Source organism: Cetorhinus maximus, chromosome 11, assembly GCF_964194155.1.
Source record: "Cetorhinus maximus chromosome 11, sCetMax3.hap1.1, whole genome shotgun sequence".
NCBI classification, from domain to species: domain Eukaryota; kingdom Metazoa; phylum Chordata; class Chondrichthyes; order Lamniformes; family Cetorhinidae; genus Cetorhinus; species Cetorhinus maximus.
This window is the reverse complement of record NC_135889.1, coordinates 39,968,395-39,990,442: the sequence shown is the minus strand read 5'-3', so window position 1 is coordinate 39,990,442 and position 22,048 is coordinate 39,968,395. Positions and strand designations below refer to the sequence as shown.

Genomic DNA, 22,048 nt, shown 5'->3' with positions numbered 1-22,048 from the left:
TGTTCACCTACTCACATTCTATCTGAAGAGCTGACACTGGCACTCCTCTTCATCTTATTGTCACATCCATCCCTCACATTCACCATCCACAAATGTGTTTCCATCCTCTCAAGTATTACATTCCTCACACACATAACTCTTCTTGCAGCTAGGTGAAGAGAGTGCAGATGGAGAAAGTGCAGAAGAAAGTGGAACTCTGTCCAATGCTCCCACTTCTCACTCTTTGCTTTGTCAGCCCCCTCAGTCAGAACCCCACATGCTACCTCCTGTCCCAAGGGTGAGGTCTTCCCCTGCACACGTCCAAGTGGGACAGCCTTTGGCAGGGCCCTCATGGGCCCCAAAACTCAAGAATTTCAGTTTAGCAAGGGAATGAGTAGCTTGCCTCAAGCTTTGCTGAAGCTACTGGGGTAGCAACAACAACTTACATTTATATAGTGCCTTTAATGTAATGAAACATCCCAAGGTGTTTCATAGGAGCAATATAAACAAACCATAACACCAAGCCACATAAAGAGATATTAAGTCAGATGGCCAAAAGCTTTCTCAACGAAGTCGGGTTTAAAAAGTGACTTAGGAAGGCAAGGTAGAGAGGCAGAGAGGTGTAGGGAGGCAATTGCAGCGCTTGGGGTCTAGGCAACTGAAAGCACAGCCACCAATGGTGGAGCAATTAAGATTGGAAATGCACAAGAGGCTAGAATTAGAGAAGTGCAGATAATGTGGAGGGCTGTGGTGTTGGAGGAGGTTACAGAGTTAGGGAGGGGAAAGGCCATGGAGAGATTAGAAAACAGAGATGAGAATTTTAAAATCAAGACATTTCTTGATTGGGAGCCAATGTAGTTCAGCAAGCACAGGAATCATAGGGTAACCGGATTTTCTAGCACCACGTAGATGTAATAGTAAAAAGAAGAGGGAGGCTTTATAGTTTCACAAGGAGAATCACTGGATATTTATAAATATGCCGCTATATCAATTTTCAAATAGTCGTTTGGTAGTACAGAATTTGAGTACTGCTGAAAAAACAGGTATGTCAAAGCTTTTTGTCTTGCACTCTTCAGGACACTTCATAAGAATACCAATACAGGGGGGAAAATAATAATTTATTTTTTTATCAATTTTATTGTAAATGTTTCTGAACCATAAACTTTATTTCAAGTCTCCATTATCCATTTATCTCCATTATCACCTCCCCTCTGACAAATGGCCATCAGCTTTGTGGAGAATGTCATGATTTGAGTACAAGATAAGCAAAGGATGCCAACAAGATTGAACGATGATTGACTATGGGAATGTTTTGTGTTGGGCAGGGGGGAGCAGTGGACTCAGAGGTGGTGTGCCATATTACTTTACAGGCATAGGTTAGCTGAATTGTGCCATTATGTGTCGGTTGTGGGCATCCTCATAGCATATTATGCTCCTGTTGCTCTTCCACCTTTCAGGCTGCGAAGTGGTCATCACCTTCCTCCCCCTCATGTCAAATTCTCTCTGCAGTGCAATGTTGTGCAAGGCACAGCAAACCACAACCATTCTGGACACCCTGGCTGGTGCATACTGAAGGGCAACCCCAGATCTGTCCAAGCACCTGAATCACAACTTCAGCAACACAACAACTTCCTCAATCATTGTTCTTGTGCTCATATGGCTCAGTTGTGGCTTTCCTGTTCATCTTCTTACAGGTGTCATCAGCCACATCCTCAGAGAGCAACCCTTATCTCCAAGGAGTGATTGCTGACTGTTTGAAGATGCAAAGGTCTGTGAGTGATGTGATTGGTGCAGAATAAAGGCATCATGGCAGCTTCCAGGGTATCTTGCATTGACATGCATGATAATCTTCTGATGGTTACAGACCAGCTGCACATTATTGAAATGGAATCACTTTTGATTGACAAATACTCCTAGGTAATCCAAGGGTGCCTTAATTGCCATGTCTGCATTTTATGATTCCCTGTACCTGTGAGAATGCAGCCATTGCAGCAAATCCAAGAGTCCTCTTAATCTGACTGGCCTCATTAGTTGCTAAGTGTAAGTAAGTGGTAGCCCTGGCAAGCATGGTATCGGTCTCCTTGGAGATCCACTTGTGGACAGTAGATTGTGAAAAGCAGCAGGTATTGCCAGCAGATCTCTGGAAGGAGCTAGCGGTGAAGGAATTCAAGGCTGTAGTGACCTTGAAAGTCACTGGCAATGCCTGTTCAGCTAGCCCAGTTAGAAGGAGCTCCTGTTCCAGGAGGTTGTAGGTGTCAGTAACAGCCTGCTTCCTGAGATACTGTTGCTCAGCATTGTCCAGAAAGTTGATCCTCTGCCAGTACACCCTGTGTGGAGCTATCGTTTCTTTTGAGCTGGAGGGTGTTTATCCCCACTGTCCTGTGGAGAAGGATGTGGCTGAGGAGAAGGCAGCTGCTGCTCCTGGTGTTGTTCTTGCTGCTCCTCTTGTTCTTTATCAGATGTCCAAAGTACAGTTGCATAAGCTGCTTCCATGCTACCATGAAAGCTGACATAAGGGAATTGCAGATCAAACTCAAAAAGGTCCAAGATAGCAGAAATGACTTGAAAAATGTTAGATGTACAACAGTGAAAGTACACTCTCAAAATAAGTTCTGTGAGCAAAAGCCTTTCATTTAGACAAGGAAACAGATGTCCTGTGAATCAGGAATGTACTTAAAGTCTTTCCAGCCAACCAATTTCACAGCCCTGTCAATCTTTGTTCTTCTTGCCTTGTTGATCCTGGTGAATTTCAGGCAGCCTGAAAAAGCAGTGCACTGGCAGTGCACTGGCAGAACACAGGATGAATTCTGCTTTCAGTTGTCTTTTTACAAATTTAATTTTCAGATCTACCACTCCATAGAGGTTTCCCACTTAGTCAAATGTGCATCAGTTAAATTAGGAATGAATGAGATCATGTTGGGTTTCCGACACTCCCAACACGCCAACGTGAACTGATACTCACCCAGCAACCCTCCAACTCCTGTCTCCTCTTGCAGGTTAAAATTCTGCCATATAGCTATACTTAGATATGCATACTTAGGAAAATACAAAGGAATAACTTACTGCATGAAAACTGAAAATCAGCAATCAGTGGTCTGGTAAATTATTTCCCTGCTTCTCTACAATTGATTTCTACAAGTCAGGAGAATGTCAAGCTTTGTTGCGGTCACAGTTGAGTGCTATGTGCTAATTTAATGTTGCCTTATTAATGCTATATGTCAAAAAACTTCTTAATGCAGTGCACTAAAAAATTCAAATTTATATATTCAATTTGTTAATAAAACATAAAAGAGGTTTAAACCAAAAATTCTACAAAACATTGCTATCTCTAAAGCATTTTGAGTGGTACAACCCACAAAATATTACCTTTTGGATGTTCATAAACACATGAAACATCACAATTCCTAATCTTAAATCAAAAAATCTGCTACAATTTTATGAATCTTCCCTAAATGTCGTTAAACAAGACCACTACAATGTTCACTTCTATCATGGATCAATAGCAATATTTAATTCCCCATTATTGACCATCACCAAACATTAAATGAATCATTTGCAATTCCCCAAATTACTCAATGTTCAAAAATATATTAATAAGTTACTTTATAGATAAAGTAACTTCCAAGTCATAGCGCAGAATTAAATCCAGGCGACAGGGGCCTCGCCTGCTGGCTGGAGAGCAGGTGAAAGGCCTGGTGCCTTCATTTGGGAAGGCCTGCTATATTAAGTGCCAATCAGATACTTAAATGGCCAATGGCAGGTTTTCCCCAGGAAGAAGGACCCTGAGAGCAGAAATCCCACCCCCCTGCCCCCTCAGCAGCTGCTGGCCAATCAAAGGCCAGCAGCTCCCCACTACAGGCAGCACCACAGTGAGCATTGGTAGCTACCAGTAGTGCACCTATCAGAGGCCCAGGATCAGCAAGGGATGCAGGCCACAGGTGAGTGAGGGTGGACTGAGGGTTCCAGGAAGAGGCAGAGGGATCAAAAGAAAGGGCAGGGAGTAGTTCTCAGTGGGCTTCCGTCAATCCTGAAACAAGTGAGCCCTTTTGGTAACCTGCAAGCAAACCTGACAGGGTCTGCTTTTTGGACTCCCCATGTGATGACTTCCCACCAGCTGGTGAAATGCATTAATTGCCCACTTAAGGGCCTCAATTGGCATCAGGGCAGGAAGACCGTCCACCAGCCTTCCGATCCTGGACTTTATCAAGACAGAGGCAGGAAAGCAGCAGGGTCCCCGCACTCTCTAGTCCAATTAAATGCACCCCCAGCCTCCAAACATACTTTGTGGGAGGACATTAAATTCTGTGCATTATGTTTTTTGTTCCAACTCTAACGTTCAGAGCAATAAGGAAATAACAGGAGAGTAGGACTACTTAAATAATTCATTCAAAGAGCTGGCACGGACACAATGGGTCAAATGGACATCTTTTTTGCTGCAATATGCATTTCTAGCTGGTTTCCATGCTTCAAAAACAAATTTGGGGCATAGGTTTTAGCACAATGTCTCTAAGGTGTAGAATAATTTAAACAGAAAATGATTCATAGTAAGTACATTTATGCAAAGTTTTAAACTGAAGTTCCCCTCCAAGACACACATCCACACATCATCCTGACTTGGAACTATATCATCGTTCCTTCACTGTCACTGGATCAGAATCTAGGAACTCCCTTCCTAATAGCACTGTGGGATTACCTACACCCACATTGACTGCACCGGTTCAAGAAGGCGGCTCACCACCACCTTCTCTAGGGAAATTAGGGCAACAAATACTGGCCTCATCAATGATGCCAACATCCCATAAAATAATTTTTTTAAATTAGTGAGAGTGGCCAGAGAAGGACTGCCTATCCTCATACCAATGCAGCTGAGATCTAAAAGGCAAAAGACCTGTGAATTGAACTTGCCAATACTCCACATTACTGTGTCATGAAAATACTTAAGATGCAAGTTAAATAGCTGTATTTAGATTTTAAAGCTTACATAACATTACCAGGAGGGATTAAGTCACTGTCTGAGCTTACTAGTATCTTAGTTAATTATAGAGATGAAGGGAATGAACTTACTTGGCAAATCCAGCAGTAATAAAATGGTTTGGACAACTTTATTTGTGAGGAATGTGTGGTGGAAGCCAATCCTGCCCAACTTTTACTTTAAATAGCTTTCCCCAAGAAAGCACTTGTTTTAAGCAATTTTTGCTATTGTTTCCACTGACATCTGACTGTTTCTCACAAGGTTGGATAGTGACATAGTTTCAGACCTAGAATAACATACCCTCACCTGCTACTCACCCTATGGTATTCACAGGAGGAGGTATGGCATTCCCTCTGGACACCTGTTGTGATGACCTTTGGCTCAGAAGCAGTACGTAAGGAATATTTGTAATTTCTATGAATTGTCTGTGGAATACCTAATTATTTTTAAGAATGTTTGAAAAGGACCTTTATGAGTTTGCATCAATTGTTAAGGGGATCAATTTTAATTATCTTGAATGATAAGAAATACTGGTCTATGAGACCAGACACCCCTTGAACTGGAAGCAGTACCAGCTGGAACAAAGTTAAGATACAGAAGCCATGTGGGCAGAAACAAAGAAGAGCAGCATCAAGAGAAGAACACAAAAGGCACATTTACATGAAGCTGTGTGTGTAATACAGTTAAAAAGGACAGAAAGCTGAAGACAAGGTTACAGCAGAGATTATGAATTGGACAATTCTATGGCTATGCTTCCATTTTGCCAGAACCAACCAGACCTTTTAACAAGGTTTATTAAAGGAGTGAGATAAACAGTCACTGGGTAATCTGTGCCATTAAGGCTCGTAAACCTAGCTAAGGATGTTCTGTAGGTTTGGGTGATGACTGTCTCTGGGGAACTCAGATGGAGTGGAGCTACCATTAGAGATGACTTCAACCTGAATATTGTAGTGTACATGACATTTAAGAAGGACAGGAAGCTAGGAAAAGGTGGATGGGTGGCTCTGTTAATTAATGATGATATTAGCACATTAGGGAGGAATGACTTAAGTTCAGGAAACCAGGATGTAGAAACGGTTTGGGTAGAGATGAGAAATGATAAAGGCGAGAAGGGAGTGTTGTACAGGCCCCCTAATTGTAACTACACAGCAGGACAGAGTATAAAGGAAGAGATAATGGGAGCTTGCCAGAAAGGTATGGCAATGTTCATTGGGGATTTTAATCTACATATAGACTGGAAAATCAGATGGGTAAAGGTAGCCTAGATGAGGAGTTCATGGAATGTTGTCAGTAAAGTTTCTTCGAACAGCACATTCTGGAGCCAACCAGAGGGCAAGCTATACTAGACCTGGTATTGTGCAAGGAGATAGAATTAATCTCACAGTGAAGGCATCCCTAGGTAGCAATGATCATAATATGACTGAATATTACATTTAGTTTGAGGGAGGGAAGAGTGAGTCCAAGACTAGTATTATGAACTTAAATAAGGGCTATTGTGAGGGCATGAAAGCAGGGCGAGCTAAAGTGAACTGGCAAATGAGGTTAAGGGATAGGTCAACAGAGATGAAGTGGGAGACATATAAGGAGATATTTCAGAATACATAGAATAGATACATTCCAATGAGAAAAAAAATTCTAAGGGGAGCACCCACCATCCATGGTTAACTAAAAGAAGTTAAAGATAGTATCAAACTTAAAGAGAAAGCATATCATTGTGCAAAGATGGGTGGCAGGTCAGAAGACTGGACAGGATATAATGAACAGCAAAGAATGACAAAAACATTAATAAGAAGGGAAAAATTAAAGTACTAGAGAAAGCTAGCTAGAACTATGAAAGGGGATAGTAAAAGGTTCTAGAGATATTTGAAAAATAAGGGTTAATAAAGTGAGTGTTGGTCCTATAGAAAGTGAGACTGAGAAATTAATAGTGGAAAATAAGGAGATGGCGGATGAGCTGAACAGGTATTTTGCATCGGTCTTCACGACAGAGGATACAAATAACATCCCAGAAATAGCAGTAAATCATGAATTGGAAGAGAGGGAGGAACTCAAGAAAATTACAACCATCAGGGAAATGGTACTTAGCAAATCACTGGAATCGTGAGCTGACAAATCCCCGGGTCCCAATGGACTTCATCCTAGGGTCTTAAAAGAAATGGCTGGTGCGATAGTTGATGTGCTGGTTTTAATTTTCCAAAATTCCCTAGATTCGAGGAAGGTTCCATTAGATTGGAAAATAGCAAATGTAACTCTTTTATTCAAAAAGGGAGGGAGACAGAAAGCAGGAAACGATAGGCCAGTTAGCTGAACATCTGTCATATGGAAAATGTTAGAAGCTATTATTAAAGATGTGACACCAGGGCGCTTAGAAAAATTCAAGGCAACCAGGCAGAGTCAACATGGTTTTGTTAAAGGGAAATGATGTTTAATCAATTTATTGGAATTCTTTGAAGGAGTCACATTTGCTGTGGATCAAGGGAAACAATTGGATGTACTGTACTTGGATTTCCAGAAGGCATTTGATAAGGTGCCACATCAAATGTTATTGTGGAAAACAAAAGCTCATAGTGTACGGGGTAACATATTGGCATGGATAGCTGATTGGCTAGCTAACAGGAAACAGAGGGTTGGTATAAATGGGTCTTTTTCTGGCTGGCAGGATGTAATGAATACTGTGCCATAGGAATCAGTGCTGGGGCCTCAACTTTTTACAATTGATATAAATGACCTGGATGAAAGGAGAAAGGTATGGTTGCTAAATTTGCTGATGACACAAAGATAGGAGGAAAGTAAGTTGCGAAGAGGACATAAGGAGGCTACAAAGGGACGTAGATAGGTTAGGTGAGTGGGCAAAGACCTGACAAATGGAGTATAATGTGGGTAATGTGAAGTTGTCCATTTGGCAGGAAGAAAAATAAAGAAGCATACTATCTAAATGGTGAGAGATTGCAGAGTTCTAAGATTCAGAAGGATCTGGGTGTCCCAGTGCATGAATCACAAAAGGTACAGCAAATAATTAGGAAAGCTAATATAATGTTATTGTTTACTGCGAGAGGAATTGAAAATAAAAGTAGGGAGGTTATGCTTCAGTTGTACAGAACACTGGTGAGACCACAGCCGGAATTTTCCGTCCCCATTGGTATTGGGCGCCATGGCAGGTGTGAGCAGACAATATGGCGAGAAAGGCCAAAACTCGATTTCACGATGTCGTGAAACCAGTTTGAGATCGTCCACTCCACCTGACAATGGCGCACCGCATTTCCCGCCGCCACATGTGGGGACATCATTTTAATACATCTGCAAATAATTATAAGCCCAGCTCGCTGGAATCATCCCCCCATACTGGATCATTTGAGCAATCACACCGACGTGTTTCACAACAGCATTATAAAGCAGCTGTTGAGCTGAGCAAAGGGAACTCGGAGGTGAGTGCACACTAACCCTTTGCAGCGCTCGTGAGGGTTGCCCATTCGACTTCAAGGAAGAGGTTCAGAGCATTCTGGCGAGGGCACAGGCAGGTCGCTTTTTCCCGACTGGCTGACAGTGCGGTGCCAGGACAAGGGCAGCACTGCAGCTGGGGTGGCAGGGGCATGACTGCGGTTGGGGGGGTCAAGGCAGCATGGTCTGAGGCGAGGTGGGGGAAGCAAGGCAGCACGGGCTGATGCGAGTGGGGGGGGGCAAGGCAGCACGGTCTGATGCGAGTGGGGGGGGCAAGGCAGCACGGTCTGATGCGAGTAGGGGGGCAAGGCAGCACAGTCTTAGGTGAACTTGGCGCGGGGTGCAAGGCAGCACGGTCTGATGCGAGTGGGGGGGGGCAAGGCAACACGGTCTGATGCGAGTAGGGGGAGCAAGGCAGCATGGTCTTAGGCGAACTTGGCGGGGGGTGCAAGGCAGCACGGTCTGATGGTAGTGCACAAGCACATGCAGGGTTGTCGGGGGGGCGGGGAAGCGGCCACGCATTAGGGAAACCTATAAAGTGACCATTCCTCCGCAGCTCAGACAGTTCAGGCGCAGCCACATTGACATGTGTGGAGTCGGGCCTCTGAAGCATTTCTGCCCGCTCAGGCAATGCAAAAACATGAATGTGCCACCAAGTGCTCCAGAATTTTCACCCCTTGGATGCAGGCAGCAAATTAATGTGCATTTTAGTGGGCTGCAGAAAAATTGAACAACTGGGCAAGTTGTAGAATCCCGTTGTGAAAGGTGGCCATGGCGCAGTCACGGTTGGAGATGCTCACAGCCCCTTGGAATGTCTTTATTAAGGTTTGGACTAGTATCCCTCACAGTTCAAGCTAACAGTGCAGGCTTGCTCTGCAGGTTAGGGGAATGCCTGTGCCTGAGCTGACAGCACAGCATGCAGTCCATTGCCGAAGCTGCCGCCAATCAGTCAAGTGGAGTGGGGCGGAGGCGGGTGGGGTTTCAGACAGTCTTGAAGTGCACGACACACTGGTCATCCAAGTGGTGGCCAGCACTCTCCTGAATGTATAAAGGGGCCTTTAGACTTAACCAAGAGTGGTGGTTAGGACACATATGCTAACCCACGCGTCTCTCTCTCTCCTTGATCCTGCAAGAGGAGAACATCAGGATCATGGAGCCTGGTGATCTAGCTGTATGTCTCATGGTTTACAGGGAGTAGAAAAGCAGGCAAAGAGTGTGCTGGAGGCACCTTGCTCGCCAATAGGAGGAACACCACCCTCAAGATGAAGGCAGAGCCTCCTGCACATGCAGCTGAAGATCCACAGTGAGCCATCACTCATAGGTGTGTCGATAGACCCAGGGTCTTTAGATGGCGCTTATCATTCCTGCAGGTGACTGAGTGTCGCCGAAGATTGTGCATGTCTAGGGAACTGGTCGGTCACATCTGCCACCTGCTGCAGGATTTGGCGCCACGGGTCATGGAGGGCATCCACTGCCAGTGGCTGTGAATGTGACCATGGCGATCAATTTTTATACCAGTGCCTCCTTTCAGGATTCCACAGATGACCTCTGTGGGATATCACAAGCCTCCAGCCAAATATGCATCCATGAGGTCACGGATGCCATCCTCGCGAGGGCACACAACTTTGTGCATTTCACCCAGGACCAGGAAAACCAGGTTGCAAGAGCGATTAGAGCACCGGTGCAGGGTGCCATCGACTGCACTCACGTGGCGCTCAGATCTCCGTGGCAACAAGCAGATAACTATGTCAACCGCAGGGGCTTCCACTCGCTGAATGTTCAGCTGGTGTGCGAACACCACAAACGCATCCTACGGATCTGTGCAAGGTTCCGAGGGTAGTATCCACGACGCCTACATTTTCAGTAGCTCTCAGATCCCTGATATCTTCCAGGGTCCACAGGGGCTGCTGGGTTGATTCTTCGGGGACAAGGGCTATGCACAGAGGCCATGGCTGATGACACCCATGTGGCAGCCTCAGAGTGCAGCAGAGAGAAGGTATAATGAGGCTTATGCTGCAACTCGCAGTTTGGCGGAGCAAACCATCAGGATGTTGAAAATGAGGTCCAATGCATGGAACGGTCTGGTGCAGCCCTGCAATACAGTCTGCAGAGGGTGTCATGCATCGTCATCGCCTGCTATGCCCTTCACAGCCTGGTGCAACAGGGAGAGCAGCTGGCTGAGGAGGAGATGGAGGAGCTGCATGTCTCCTCAGATGAGGAGGACGTTGATGGGGATGAGGATGAGCAGGTCCTTGATGGCTTCATCGCCGTCATCCTCGCCTTCGCACCGGCCAAACGAGGCAGGCGCGCTTGGGAGCCCCTCATAGGTGCTAGATTCGTGGAGGATGATGACGACATACAGTGAGGAGACACCACAGATCCTCATGTTGCATCTGTGAACATTTGACTCCTGTCTAGCTGATGGCAGCACACAAACCCTTTGTGATACGGATCCTGTCATGGAGATAAAGCAGATGTCCATAGTCCCTACATTCCAGTAGGATGATGATGACATGCAGCGGGGACACTCCACAGATACTCACATAACTTATGTGAATGTCTGACACCTGTCAGGCTGATGGCAGCTCGCTGGCGCTCTGTGAACAGGGTCATATCATGGAAATGTAGCAGGGAAACTTTAACTTCTCCTGATCCTATGGAATTGTTTGTGAGCTGTACCCTTCAGGACCACACTGTCACTGGCACAGATGCTGATAAGATATGGGGCCAGCCGCACCTCAAAGGTGCTGAGAGCACACAGAGAGAATGCCGCCGGCCCATGACATTCTGGAAGCAATGATAAGCCCCGGTCGAGGTGCAGGCGTGATTGATCTGTCCAGTGACTGTGAAGGCACACCCATCGGTGTGCTGGGAAGGTTGCATAAAGCACAGGGAAGAGGTTCTTGTGCAGGGATCAAGCTTTCACATCTGAGTGACATGAACACTGCTCATCAGAACAAGGAGCCACAGGCAAGGAGACATTCTTGGGAGCTTATTTGCAATTAGCAATACCCATGCCCATGCTGTGCGGCTACATCTTCTAAACCTTCCTGCTGCTACGTCTTGGTGCTCCCCCGACATCCACAGCGGAGGTGGAGGCAGACTGCTGACTGCTTCGCCCTGTTTGTGATGACGTTGACAGCATCCCCTGGAGGTCTGAGACCTGAAGGGTCCAAGCCTGCTTTCGGGGTCCTGCTGTGTGGCAGTTGCCCCTCCTCGGCCTGTGCAACTGGAGCTGCTGGGGTCACAGGAAGAGGGAATTCAGATGGGCTGGACACTCCCAGAGTCACCTGGGTGGATGACCCTGGGATGTGCACCTGCTGATCCTCCTCCCTATGGATGCCTGAGGGCCCCGGCTGATTCCTTGAGGAGAAGGGTAGCTGGAGTGAGATTGAACTGCCCTGCCCCCATCTCATGTTGACACTCAGAAGCCAATGATGGCTTCAGCGATGGAGTTCAGCCCAGGCAGCAGTGCAGGACCAATGTCCTGGACCAGGGTCTCCGTGGCAGCCGCCATCCTACCAGTGTTGATCTCAGTGCGTTGACATGCCGGCGCTATCACCTCAGGCTGAATGTGGATGGACTCCTCAATCGTGCTTTGCAATTTGAGGAGTGCAGCGGACATCCCTTCCTGTTGTTCCCAAGCTTGCCTTTGCAGCTCCAGCAACTAAGTTATGACTGAGTCCAGGGGTTCCTCATCTGACTTGGACTCAGCAAATTCCTCTGAATGCCGGACACCTGGGAAGTCCCTGCCGCCGCCTGCTGTGGATCAGACAGTGCAATGTGCTCACCAGATTGTGACCCCGAGGCTACTCTAAAGCTAAGTCCCACCTGGGGGAGGGTGTAGATGAGCGCTGGTGGAGGGTGTGGATGAGCGCTGTGACGGGTCTTCAATTAGACTGTCATCAGATTCTTCTTCTGAGGTTTCTCCGGGGCTTGAGTTGAGGACCTGGGTCGGACCCCCTCGGCTGCTTCCCAGATGTGCCTGCGAAAGCAAGGAGAGGTAATTAGTGCACAGCAGGGGACTGCGGAATAGGGGAATAGACTCACAGCATGGTTGTTTGATGGATGTTCTACTGGATCCTCACTTGGTTGAGCACCACCAACCTCACTGTCAGCACAGGAACAGTCCAGGTCCTCATCAGCCAGCTGGATGGGTCTATTTTCAAAGCTGTGAGGACACTGATTCCTCCACCAGTCTGCGACCTCTCTCTTTTGTAGTGTGCCAGCTTGTCCTGTGAATACAGATGGGGAGAGTGTAAGCAGAATGCCTGCCAGGCCAGATAACAAAGATGCCAGGCATATGTTTGGGTGGTGAGTGGTGCCACGGTCGGGATGAGAACACGATCCACAGGGCAAATGAAGCTGTGTGTGAGAGTGAATGGTGATGTCCCTTGAACTGGCAGTGAATGAGATCCCTGTGGATGTGTGATGAGTTTGTGAGTGTGTGAGTTGAGAGTGATGAGAAGAGTGACTTACCCTGGCAGAATGGAGGAAATCATTCATCGTCATTTGGCACTGGGCGGCTGTCCTCTTTTGCAGGGCATTGGTGCTGACCACCGCCCCCCAGCTAGATTGGTGACCTTGCTTGCTGGTCTTCGTCCAGAGCGGGAGTAGAGGACATTGCAGCGGGCCTCCACTGTGTCCAGTAAGCGCTCAAGGGAGGCGTTGCTAAATCTGGGGGCAGCATGATTCCTCCCTTTGGCAGCCATAAGTTCCCAGTAGCTTCCTATCTCTTAAAGAGTGCTAGCTCTGTGCATGGACAGCCTTTAAATATGGCGCCTGGTTACTGAAGGCCTGAAGTGATGGTGGGATGGGCGAATCAGAGGCTGCCCTGCCAGTGACCCAGCATGTTTCCTGACATAATTAATGATGTTGGAATGAGATGAAATGACGTGAAAACCTGCCATTGCGGTCAGCGGGTAAAACGTGCCCACTACCGCACTTAATGCAAATCTGGGATGACTCCGTCCCACATCTGGAATACAGTGTGGGTCTCCTTATTTAAATATGGATGTAAATGCATTAGAAGCATTTCTAAAGGTTTACTAAACTGAGGGTTATCTTATGAGGAAAGTTTGGACAGGCTAGGCTTGTATCCACTGGAGTTTAGAAGAGTAAGAGTTAACTTCATCGAAAGCTTTAAGAATCTGAGGGGTCCTGACAGGGTGGATGTGGAGAGGGAGTTTCCTGTTGTGGAACAATCTAGAACTAGGGGTCACTGTTTAAAAATAAGGGATCGCGCATTTAAGAGAGAGATGAGGAGAATTTTTTTCCCTCAGAGGGTCGTGAGTCTTTTGGAGCTCTCTTCCTGAAAAGCCGGAAGCAGTGTCTTTCAATATTTTTATGGCAGAGCTAGATAGATTCTTGATAAACAAGGGGGTGAAAGGTTGCCAGTGGTAGGTGGAAGGTTAGAATCAGATCAGCCATGATTTACCGGAATGGTGGAGCAGACTCGAGGGGCCAAGTGGCCTACTCCTGCTCATAATTCGTATATTCGTATGTTTGTATGACTTGAGGACCAAGTCCACTGAGTGAAAAAAGTGAGATCTCCGACATTCCAGAGGCCAAGTTTCAAAGACTGTGAGATTGCACATGGTGCCACATTTGTGCGGGGAGTGATGTGAATGCTTGTAATCTCATGACATAGTTTTTGTTGTATCTGCTATTCCATGTGTAATTTATTGTTCATACCAACCGTAATTTGTATGTTAATTCAAGTTTAATTTACGTGGGTTCTGAGTTAAAGCAAAAGCTACAAAAAGCGGAATATTGTTGATAATTTCTTCATTTGGGGGTCAGTCAGCAAATTTGGTTATTTTGGTTAATGGTTCTCCAACGGGGTTCTTGCGCATCTTCTGGGTGCCACCTGAACATTAGGATCAGTGAAGGTGATTGGCAGCTCATGTTGTACAGAAAGGGCATGGCATTGATGTGACCTTCATCTCAAGGCAACTGGCTCCTTGCACAGAGTCACTATTGGCTGCATCTCTGTAGGGGTCTCCTGAGCTGCCTGGTCTCACATCCTCCAACTGAAATACAGCAATGCGTGGGGTGGATGGAAGTTTTCTCCTGTCCCGAGAGACAGTAGTATCATGTAGCTGAGACTCCTGAGTAGCTGGATCTTCATTATCCTCTTCATCATTATGATCTATCTCCTCCTGTGATGCCTGTTTCTGTAGTCAAACTGGAGGAAAGGAGGGTAGAAGCCAAAAATAGGTGAGCATCGCCCTCTGGAGATTAAGGAGACAGGGAAGGAAGTGGAGGCAGCTATGGTTGGAGAAACCCCCTCCAGTGTCCTGCAAGTGTTGGGCATTGCAAGATGATAGCATAAAAAGGGTAGGTCTGCCAAATTTTGGAGTGCACCCATTGGCATTGGAGAGATGAAGTAAGAAGAGTGGATATATGAGGCTGTTAAAGTGGAGAAAGGGATTTTAGAGTTGTGTGTGGCAGTAATTATTGAGAGGAGCTGTGCAGCCATAATGCAAGATGCCAAGTTGGAGCACTCCCTTAACTAAAATGCATTATGAAGGATTAGCTTTTGAAGTGTTGTTTTAAAAGGGTGAAGCTTGTGCTGTTGCCCAGAATGTGCCAAGGAAGAAATATGGGAAAAAGTACAGTTTTTACATTGCCTACCCTTTTGAGCATGTAGAATTTCTTGTCACACTGTTCTTCAGTCCTCAGGGTGTTAGTGAGTTGGCAGTCAGTGCCACTTCCCTCCAAGTGACACAAGAGATAACAATTATGGGAGATTTGGTGACGGCCATACTTAGAAAACTCTACATTCTGCTTTCAATACCCTCCAAGATCACTCAGAATGCTGAATGAGGAAATTGTGCATTCATCTCCTCCGGCTTGGTGCTATGCCCTGCTGACCTCAAGACACTGAAGACACTTGCATACTCATAACTCTGTCCAGCAATATAAAAATATTGGTGAAACAATTTGAGAGATAAATGAAAGAACTAAGCAAGCAAGTGTACATGTTTGTCCTCAAATGATGAAGAGGATAATGACCCAGCTACTCAGGAGTCTCAGCTACATGATACTACTGTCTCTCGGGGCAGCAGCAAGTTTCCATCCACCCCACACATTGCTGTATTTCAGTTGGAGGATGTGAGACCAGGCAGCTCAGGAGACCCCTACAGAGATGCAGCCAATAGTGACTCTGTGCAAGGAGCCAGTTGCCTTGAGATGAAGGTCACATCAGTGCCATGCCCTTTCTGTACAGCTTGAGCTGCCAATCACCTTCACTGAACCTCAAGTATACACACTGCTGCACAGAAGTTTCCTCCTGGTTAGCTAATATATTGCTTTTATACCACTTTTCATGAATACTTACACCAATGGGTATGCAGAAGGCAAATTCAGGAAGCTTGTGTGTCCCTCAAGAAACTTTGAATGGATACTACTTTTTTTTTAAGGTGCAACAACAGTTCATCATTTTAAGAGCGGCCAAAGATTGAAAGCAATAAAGTAAAAGCAAACAAGTGAGAACATAATTTATAACAGCACTTTCGCAGATCATTCTAAGCCTTTCCCATGCTGACATTTTTTTTAAAACTGAGTTAGATAAAGTTGGAAGTAATTTAAAAGTGACTAAAACTTCTGCCAGTTCATTCCAACATTTAAATCTTTAAGTAGGGCAACATACCTTATGTTAAACTGCCAGTCAAGAATCCGAGAGAAAATGATGAACATGGTTTGATCATCAAATTCATTAATAGTCACAGTATTAAAGTGCCTCATGAATCGAGGTGTAATTGGATTTCGACCGCCACCTAAGAACAAAATAACTTTGTTATTAACATAGCAAAACTCATAATAAAACAGCAAAGGAAACAGTGATACAACACGGATTATTGTTCTGGGAGCTGGGTACAAAGTCCTAAGTGAGACACCTTGAGACAATCGCTAGCCAATGCCTGTTGCATAAACTGGTATTAGTTTGGCAATGCCATTTAGCAAAGCCAGAAAGATTATTAGTGAGCAAAATGGAAGCAAAGTCACCACAAAATGTAAATTTATAAATAAGGAAGCAATTATTTTTTGGTATTAACTTAAAATAGAATTACAGAGATAGAAATTCAACCTTATTGCATCTATTTTTCAGGCATAAACCAGGCTTAAGGCCCAATTTGGGGGGATCAATGTCCTAAGAATGTCTGAGAAATGTACAAACAACATTGAGTCTGGTCATTTTAGGCATCCCTGGCAGTGATATCAAAAGGTATAAATTCCCTCACATATGTAAATAATGTGCCTAACGCCTGTTTTAGGCTCCTGTGGCATAACCCATCAGTGGCCCCCAACATAAGGTAAGTTCTTTTAAAAAGAATTAAAGCAAATCTTTCTGTGGGATCAGGAAGAACAAGGGTGATTCTCCAGGCTCCATAGTCCTCTGGAGGGTTACCATTGGTCTATGATTGGACCATCTCCCATTTTCCTTTCATGCTGTTTCCAGAATTTACCTGAGAGCATGTCAGCGAACAAGTCAAGTGGTCCAAAATTTGATTCTCCAGCCAAGTGAACTACCTGGGGAGGAACAAGAAGTGCCGGCATTTTTGGTTGCTGGTTTGGTTGCATTGCAACCATAATAATACCTCCACTCCCGATACCAGGCACTGATAAATTTCCATTCATAGAATTCTTACTTTAACACTGACAGAATACTGCAGCCTAGATTTTTCACTACTGGGGGGGGGCAGGGGGAATGATCAATTTAAACCAGAAATTTGTGCCAAATTGGCATAGAGGCTGCAAAACCCATTTGATGTCTACTCTGAGGAGGCCCAAACTATTTTTGATTCAGGTCTCATTTGAACATAACCTATGAATTCTGGGTGCCAAATAGGCTGTAGCCCATCATTTGCAGTAGATTGGTAATCCGCTTATTTCTGCCTGAAAATTACAATCAGGAAACTCAAGGACCCCAATTTGCACATGAATGTCCATCTCCATGTGAAAGAAGCAGGGATGCTTCTCGCCCATTTGCAGATCAGCCTGAAAGTTGCACCAGGCAGGCTTTGAGTATCAATGTGGAAAATAAAAGGCCACCCATCCATTTTAATTGAGGAAGTTGCCAGAAATTATGCATTGGTTTTCCGAAGAAGGCTTATAAGCATAAACTAGGAAACTCTAGGGGCGGAATTTTACAGACCCATCACAGTGTGGGTGGGGCTGTAAAATACAGTGAGCTGTTCAAAACTGCATTGTCTTCGGTGGGAATGGAAAATCCCGCCAGTGGGAGGGGCTGTAAAATTCCACCCTAGGTGGACTGTGGAGCCCGCCAGTAAGTTTGCATGTAATGATTCAGAACATGGAGTCTTGCTCCAATTTGCATCAGGGCTTTGTGCAGAGCACAGAGAGCATATCTATCTAACATTGACTGAATGGCCAAATCCATGAATATGACAATTGTGACAGGAGCTCTGCTGAGAAGTCCAAGCTCCAACACCCTGCCATATTGGGTATGGAGCCCACTGTTGACAGGGGCTTTCGAAACATTGCATTCTCCCGCACTCTATTCTCACTCAGAACAATAAGAGTGTTGAGGCATATCTGAAAAGTCTTCAATACAAGTTCTGAAGGCTGTAAGCACTGAGGAAACGCTTTGTAGGAGCACTTGAATAGGTAAAAGGGCATAAACAGGGACTGAGGATTTCCACATCAGTGATTCTTAATTATTTCTGTTAACCAATAGACACAGGTAGGATTGAGTTGTTGGATAAATTTGTTTTTCTCTTCTGGACTTGGCTTGGTGTTTACATTTGCACATAGGTGAGGACAAAACATTCCCACAAGGGTTTGAGGAAGGGCAAACAAATCTGGTGCTCCTTGGATGATGAAAGAGATAGAGAGTAAGATGAAGCTGAAAAAGACTGCATATAGCAGATGTCAGGTGGGTAATACAATTGAGAGTCAGGCTCAATCAGCTTCAAATGGAAATTGAAAAAAAAATAAGAGAAGCAAAGAGAGAGTACGAGAAGAAACTGGTAGAGAATATAAATGAGGATCCCAAAGTCTTTTACAAGCATATAAATACAATGGGTGTGGTAAAAGATGGGGCCAAATAGGGATCACGAAGGGGATTTATGTATGGAGACAGGTGAGGTACTAAATGAATACTTTGCATCTGTCTTTACCAAGGAAGAGGATGCTGTCCAAATCATGGTGAAAGAGGAGGTAGTCCAGACAATTGGAGGGTTAAAAATTGTTAAAGATGAGGCACTAATTAAGCTAGCTGTACTTAAAATTGATAAGTCACCAGAACCGGATGAGATGCATCCAAGGATGTAGAGCCACTGGTCATAATTTTCCAATCTTTCTTAGACAGAAGTAGCTCCAGAAGACTGTAGAATTGCAAATGTTACAGCCTTGCTCAAAAAAGGGTGTAAAGATAAGTCCAACAACAGCAAGCCAGTCAGTTTAACCTTTATGTGGGGAAGCTTTTGGAAACTTTAATTTGGGTCAAATGAACAGTCACTGGACAAATGTGGGTTAATTAAGGAAAGCTGACACAAATTTGTTAAGGGTAAATCATGTTTAACTACCTTGCTTGAGTGCCTTGATGAGGTAACAAATAATATGGTTGATGTGGTGTACATGGACTTCCAAAAGGTATTTGATAAAGTACCACACAATTGAATTGTAATTGGAGTTAGAGTTCATGGAATAAAAGAGACAGTAGAAACATGGATACAAAATTGGCTGAGTGACAGGAAACAAATAGTAGTGGTAAATAGTTATTTTTCAGACTGGAGGTAGGTTTATAGTGCATTTCCCCAGGGGTCAGTGTTAGGATCCCTGCTCTTCCTGACATATATGAATTCATCTAGACTTTGGTTTACATGGCACAATTTCAAAATTTGCAGTTTACACAAAACCTGGAAGTATTCTGAACTGAGAGGAGAATATCCTTAAACTTCAAAAGAATGTAGACAGGTTATTGGAATGGGCGGACAATGGCAGATGAAATTTAATGCAGTGAAGCGTGAAATGATTCTTTTTGGTTGGAAGAATGGGGAGAGAGAATATAAAAGGCACAATTCTAAAGGTCATGCTAAAGCAGAGATGCCTGGGGTTTATGTGCACAAATCATTGAAGATTAAGAGAGTGGTTAATAAAGCACAGGGGATTCTGGGCTTTATAAATAGGGGCATGGAGTACAAAAGAAAGGAAGTTATGATAAAGCATTGGCTTGGCCTCAACAGGAGCATTGTGTCCATTTCTGGGCACCACACTTTAGGAAGGATGTGAATGCATTAGCAAAGTTGTGGAAAGATTGTTGATAATGGTTTCAGGGGTGAGGATGGAGAAGCCAGGTCTGTTCTCCTTAGAGAAATGAGGGCTGAGAGGAGATTTGATAGAGATATATGAAATCATGAGGGGATCTAAACAGCGTAAATAGAGATAAACTATTGCGTTTGAGGAAGGGTTGCGAACTGATTTAAGGTGACTGGCAAAAGAAGTAACAAAGACATGAGGAAAAGCTTTTTTTAATCATCGAGTGGCTAGGATCTGGAACATACTGCCTGAGAGTGTGGTGGAGGCAGATTCAATTGTGACTTTCAGATCATTATCTGAAGAGGAAAAAATTGCAGGGCTACAGGGAAAAGGAGGCACTAGATGAATTGCTCTTGCTGAGAGCTGGTCCAGGCACAATGGACCAGATGGCCTCTTTCTGTACTGTAACCATTCTATGAAAACATATAAAATTGGACTGAAGGCAACAAGTGGTGGCAGCAAGGAAAGTGGGACAGTTGATTTATTGAGGATGGGAGAGTTGGTTCTTGTGAAAGGTCCTTGGATGAGTTGCTCTTAGAGCTCTGGTGGTTAAAGGCACTACCGGTTCATTCGCTTCATGCTTCTCCTCCTACTGCTGCTGCACTTCTTGCTGCCAAAGTGACAGTCCCTCATGTTGGCAAGGTCATGCAGTATGCAGTGGATGACCACAAATCTGCATACTGGTTCAGGTATCTGGATATTGCAAAGCACCTTTGGAATGTTCCAGGTAGAGAAATGTTGCTTGAGCATGCAAGATGCCTGCTTGATGATATTTCTGGTGGCAGCATTGCTCTCATTACAGGCCAGTGGTGGAGCTGTGCCCATTTTCTAAGTCTAAAAGCAATAGACCTTGTTGCCCAGTAGTCAGCCTATAAGATGACAGCTTGCTTAAAGTAAAGGTGACTCAGAGGACTCTTGCATCATGACTGATGCCAGGAAAGAGGGCACAGTCCTACATGATTTGCCTGTAGTTGCAAATGTGCTGCAAGTTGAGGGAGTGGATGCCTTTCCTTTCACCCATGCAAGTTGGCGATGGGCAGCATGCAAAGTGGCCATGACACCTTGCACCCTGTGGAAAGCTGCAATGTAAGCAAAGCCAAGCATTCTCTCATCCTGCTTCTCTCTGTTTATGGGGACAATTTTTTATTTAATTTGCTCATTGTATGTGTCACTGGTAAGGCCAGAATTCCGTTCATCCTTAATTGCCCAGGAGAAGGTAGTGGTGCACTGTCTTCATGAACCACTTCAGTCAGCATGGTGTACGTACACGCACAGTTCTGATAGGGAGATAATTCTAGGATGTTGATAGAGTGCTAGTGAAGGAATGGGGATAAATTTCCAAGTCAGGATGGTGTGTGACTGGGAGGGGAATTTGCAGATGATAGTGTTCCCATTCGTCTGCTGCCTTGTTCTTCAAGGTGATAGAGGTCACAGGTTTGGAAGGTGCTGTCAAAGAAGCCTTGGCGAGTTGCAGCAGTGCATCTTCTGGATGTTACACATTGCAGCCACTGTGCCCTGGTTCTGAAGGAAGTGAATGTTTAAGATGATGGATGGAGTACCGATCAAGTGGGCTGCTTTGTCCTGGATGCTGTCAAGTTTTGTGTGTGTTATTGGAACTGCATTCATTTACGCAAGTGGAGAGTATTCAATGACATTCCCTGTGCCATTTGGATGATAGACAGACTCTGAGAAATCAGAAAATGAGTTACTCATTGCAGAATTTCCAGCCTCTGACCTGCTCTTATAGCCACAGAATTTATGGCTGGTCCAATTAAATTTTGATCAATGGTAACCCTCAGGTTGTTGATAGTGGGGGATTTAGTGATTGTAATGCAACTGAACGTCAAGGGAAGGAGGTTAGATTTTCTCTTGTTGGAGATGGTCTTTGCCTGGTACTTGCGTGGTACGAATGTTACTTGCTATTTATCAGCCCAAACATGAATGTTGTCCGGATCTTCCTGCATGTAGACATAATTGCTTCAGTATCAGAGGAGTTGCAAATGGCACTGAACACTGTGCAATGATCAGCAAGGATCCCCACCGTTGGGCCTAGGCCACTACCCTGAGGAACTTCTGCAGTGATGTGCTGAGGCTGAAATGATTGGCCTCTATCTTCCTTTGTGCCAGGTATAACACCAACCAGTATACAGTTTTCCCCCAGTTCTGATAGATGACAATTTTGCTACGGTTCCTTGGTGCCACATTCAGTCAACTGTTGCCTTAATGGCCAAGGTCTAAATATGGACGAAAGAGCTGAATTCCAAAAGTGGCGTCAATGAATATCACAGGGATAAATTGCCACTGGTTGGATTCATACACAAAGAAAGATGGTGCTGGTTGTTGGAGCCCAATTATCTCAATTACAGGACATCA

At 44.9% G+C, this 22,048-nt stretch overlaps 1 protein-coding gene across 1 annotated transcript in view; it reads right to left on the bottom strand.

Annotated features, from left to right (window-relative positions):
• The window catches only part of dnah7 (dynein, axonemal, heavy chain 7), a 614,695-nt gene that overhangs the window by 269,152 nt on the left and 323,495 nt on the right, over window positions 1-22,048 (bottom strand). The window contains exon 38 of the mRNA XM_078551851.1: window positions 16,044-16,170. Within this exon, the coding sequence (XP_078407977.1) occupies window positions 16,044-16,170 (127 nt within the window). The remainder of the gene's footprint in view (window positions 1-16,043; window positions 16,171-22,048) is intronic.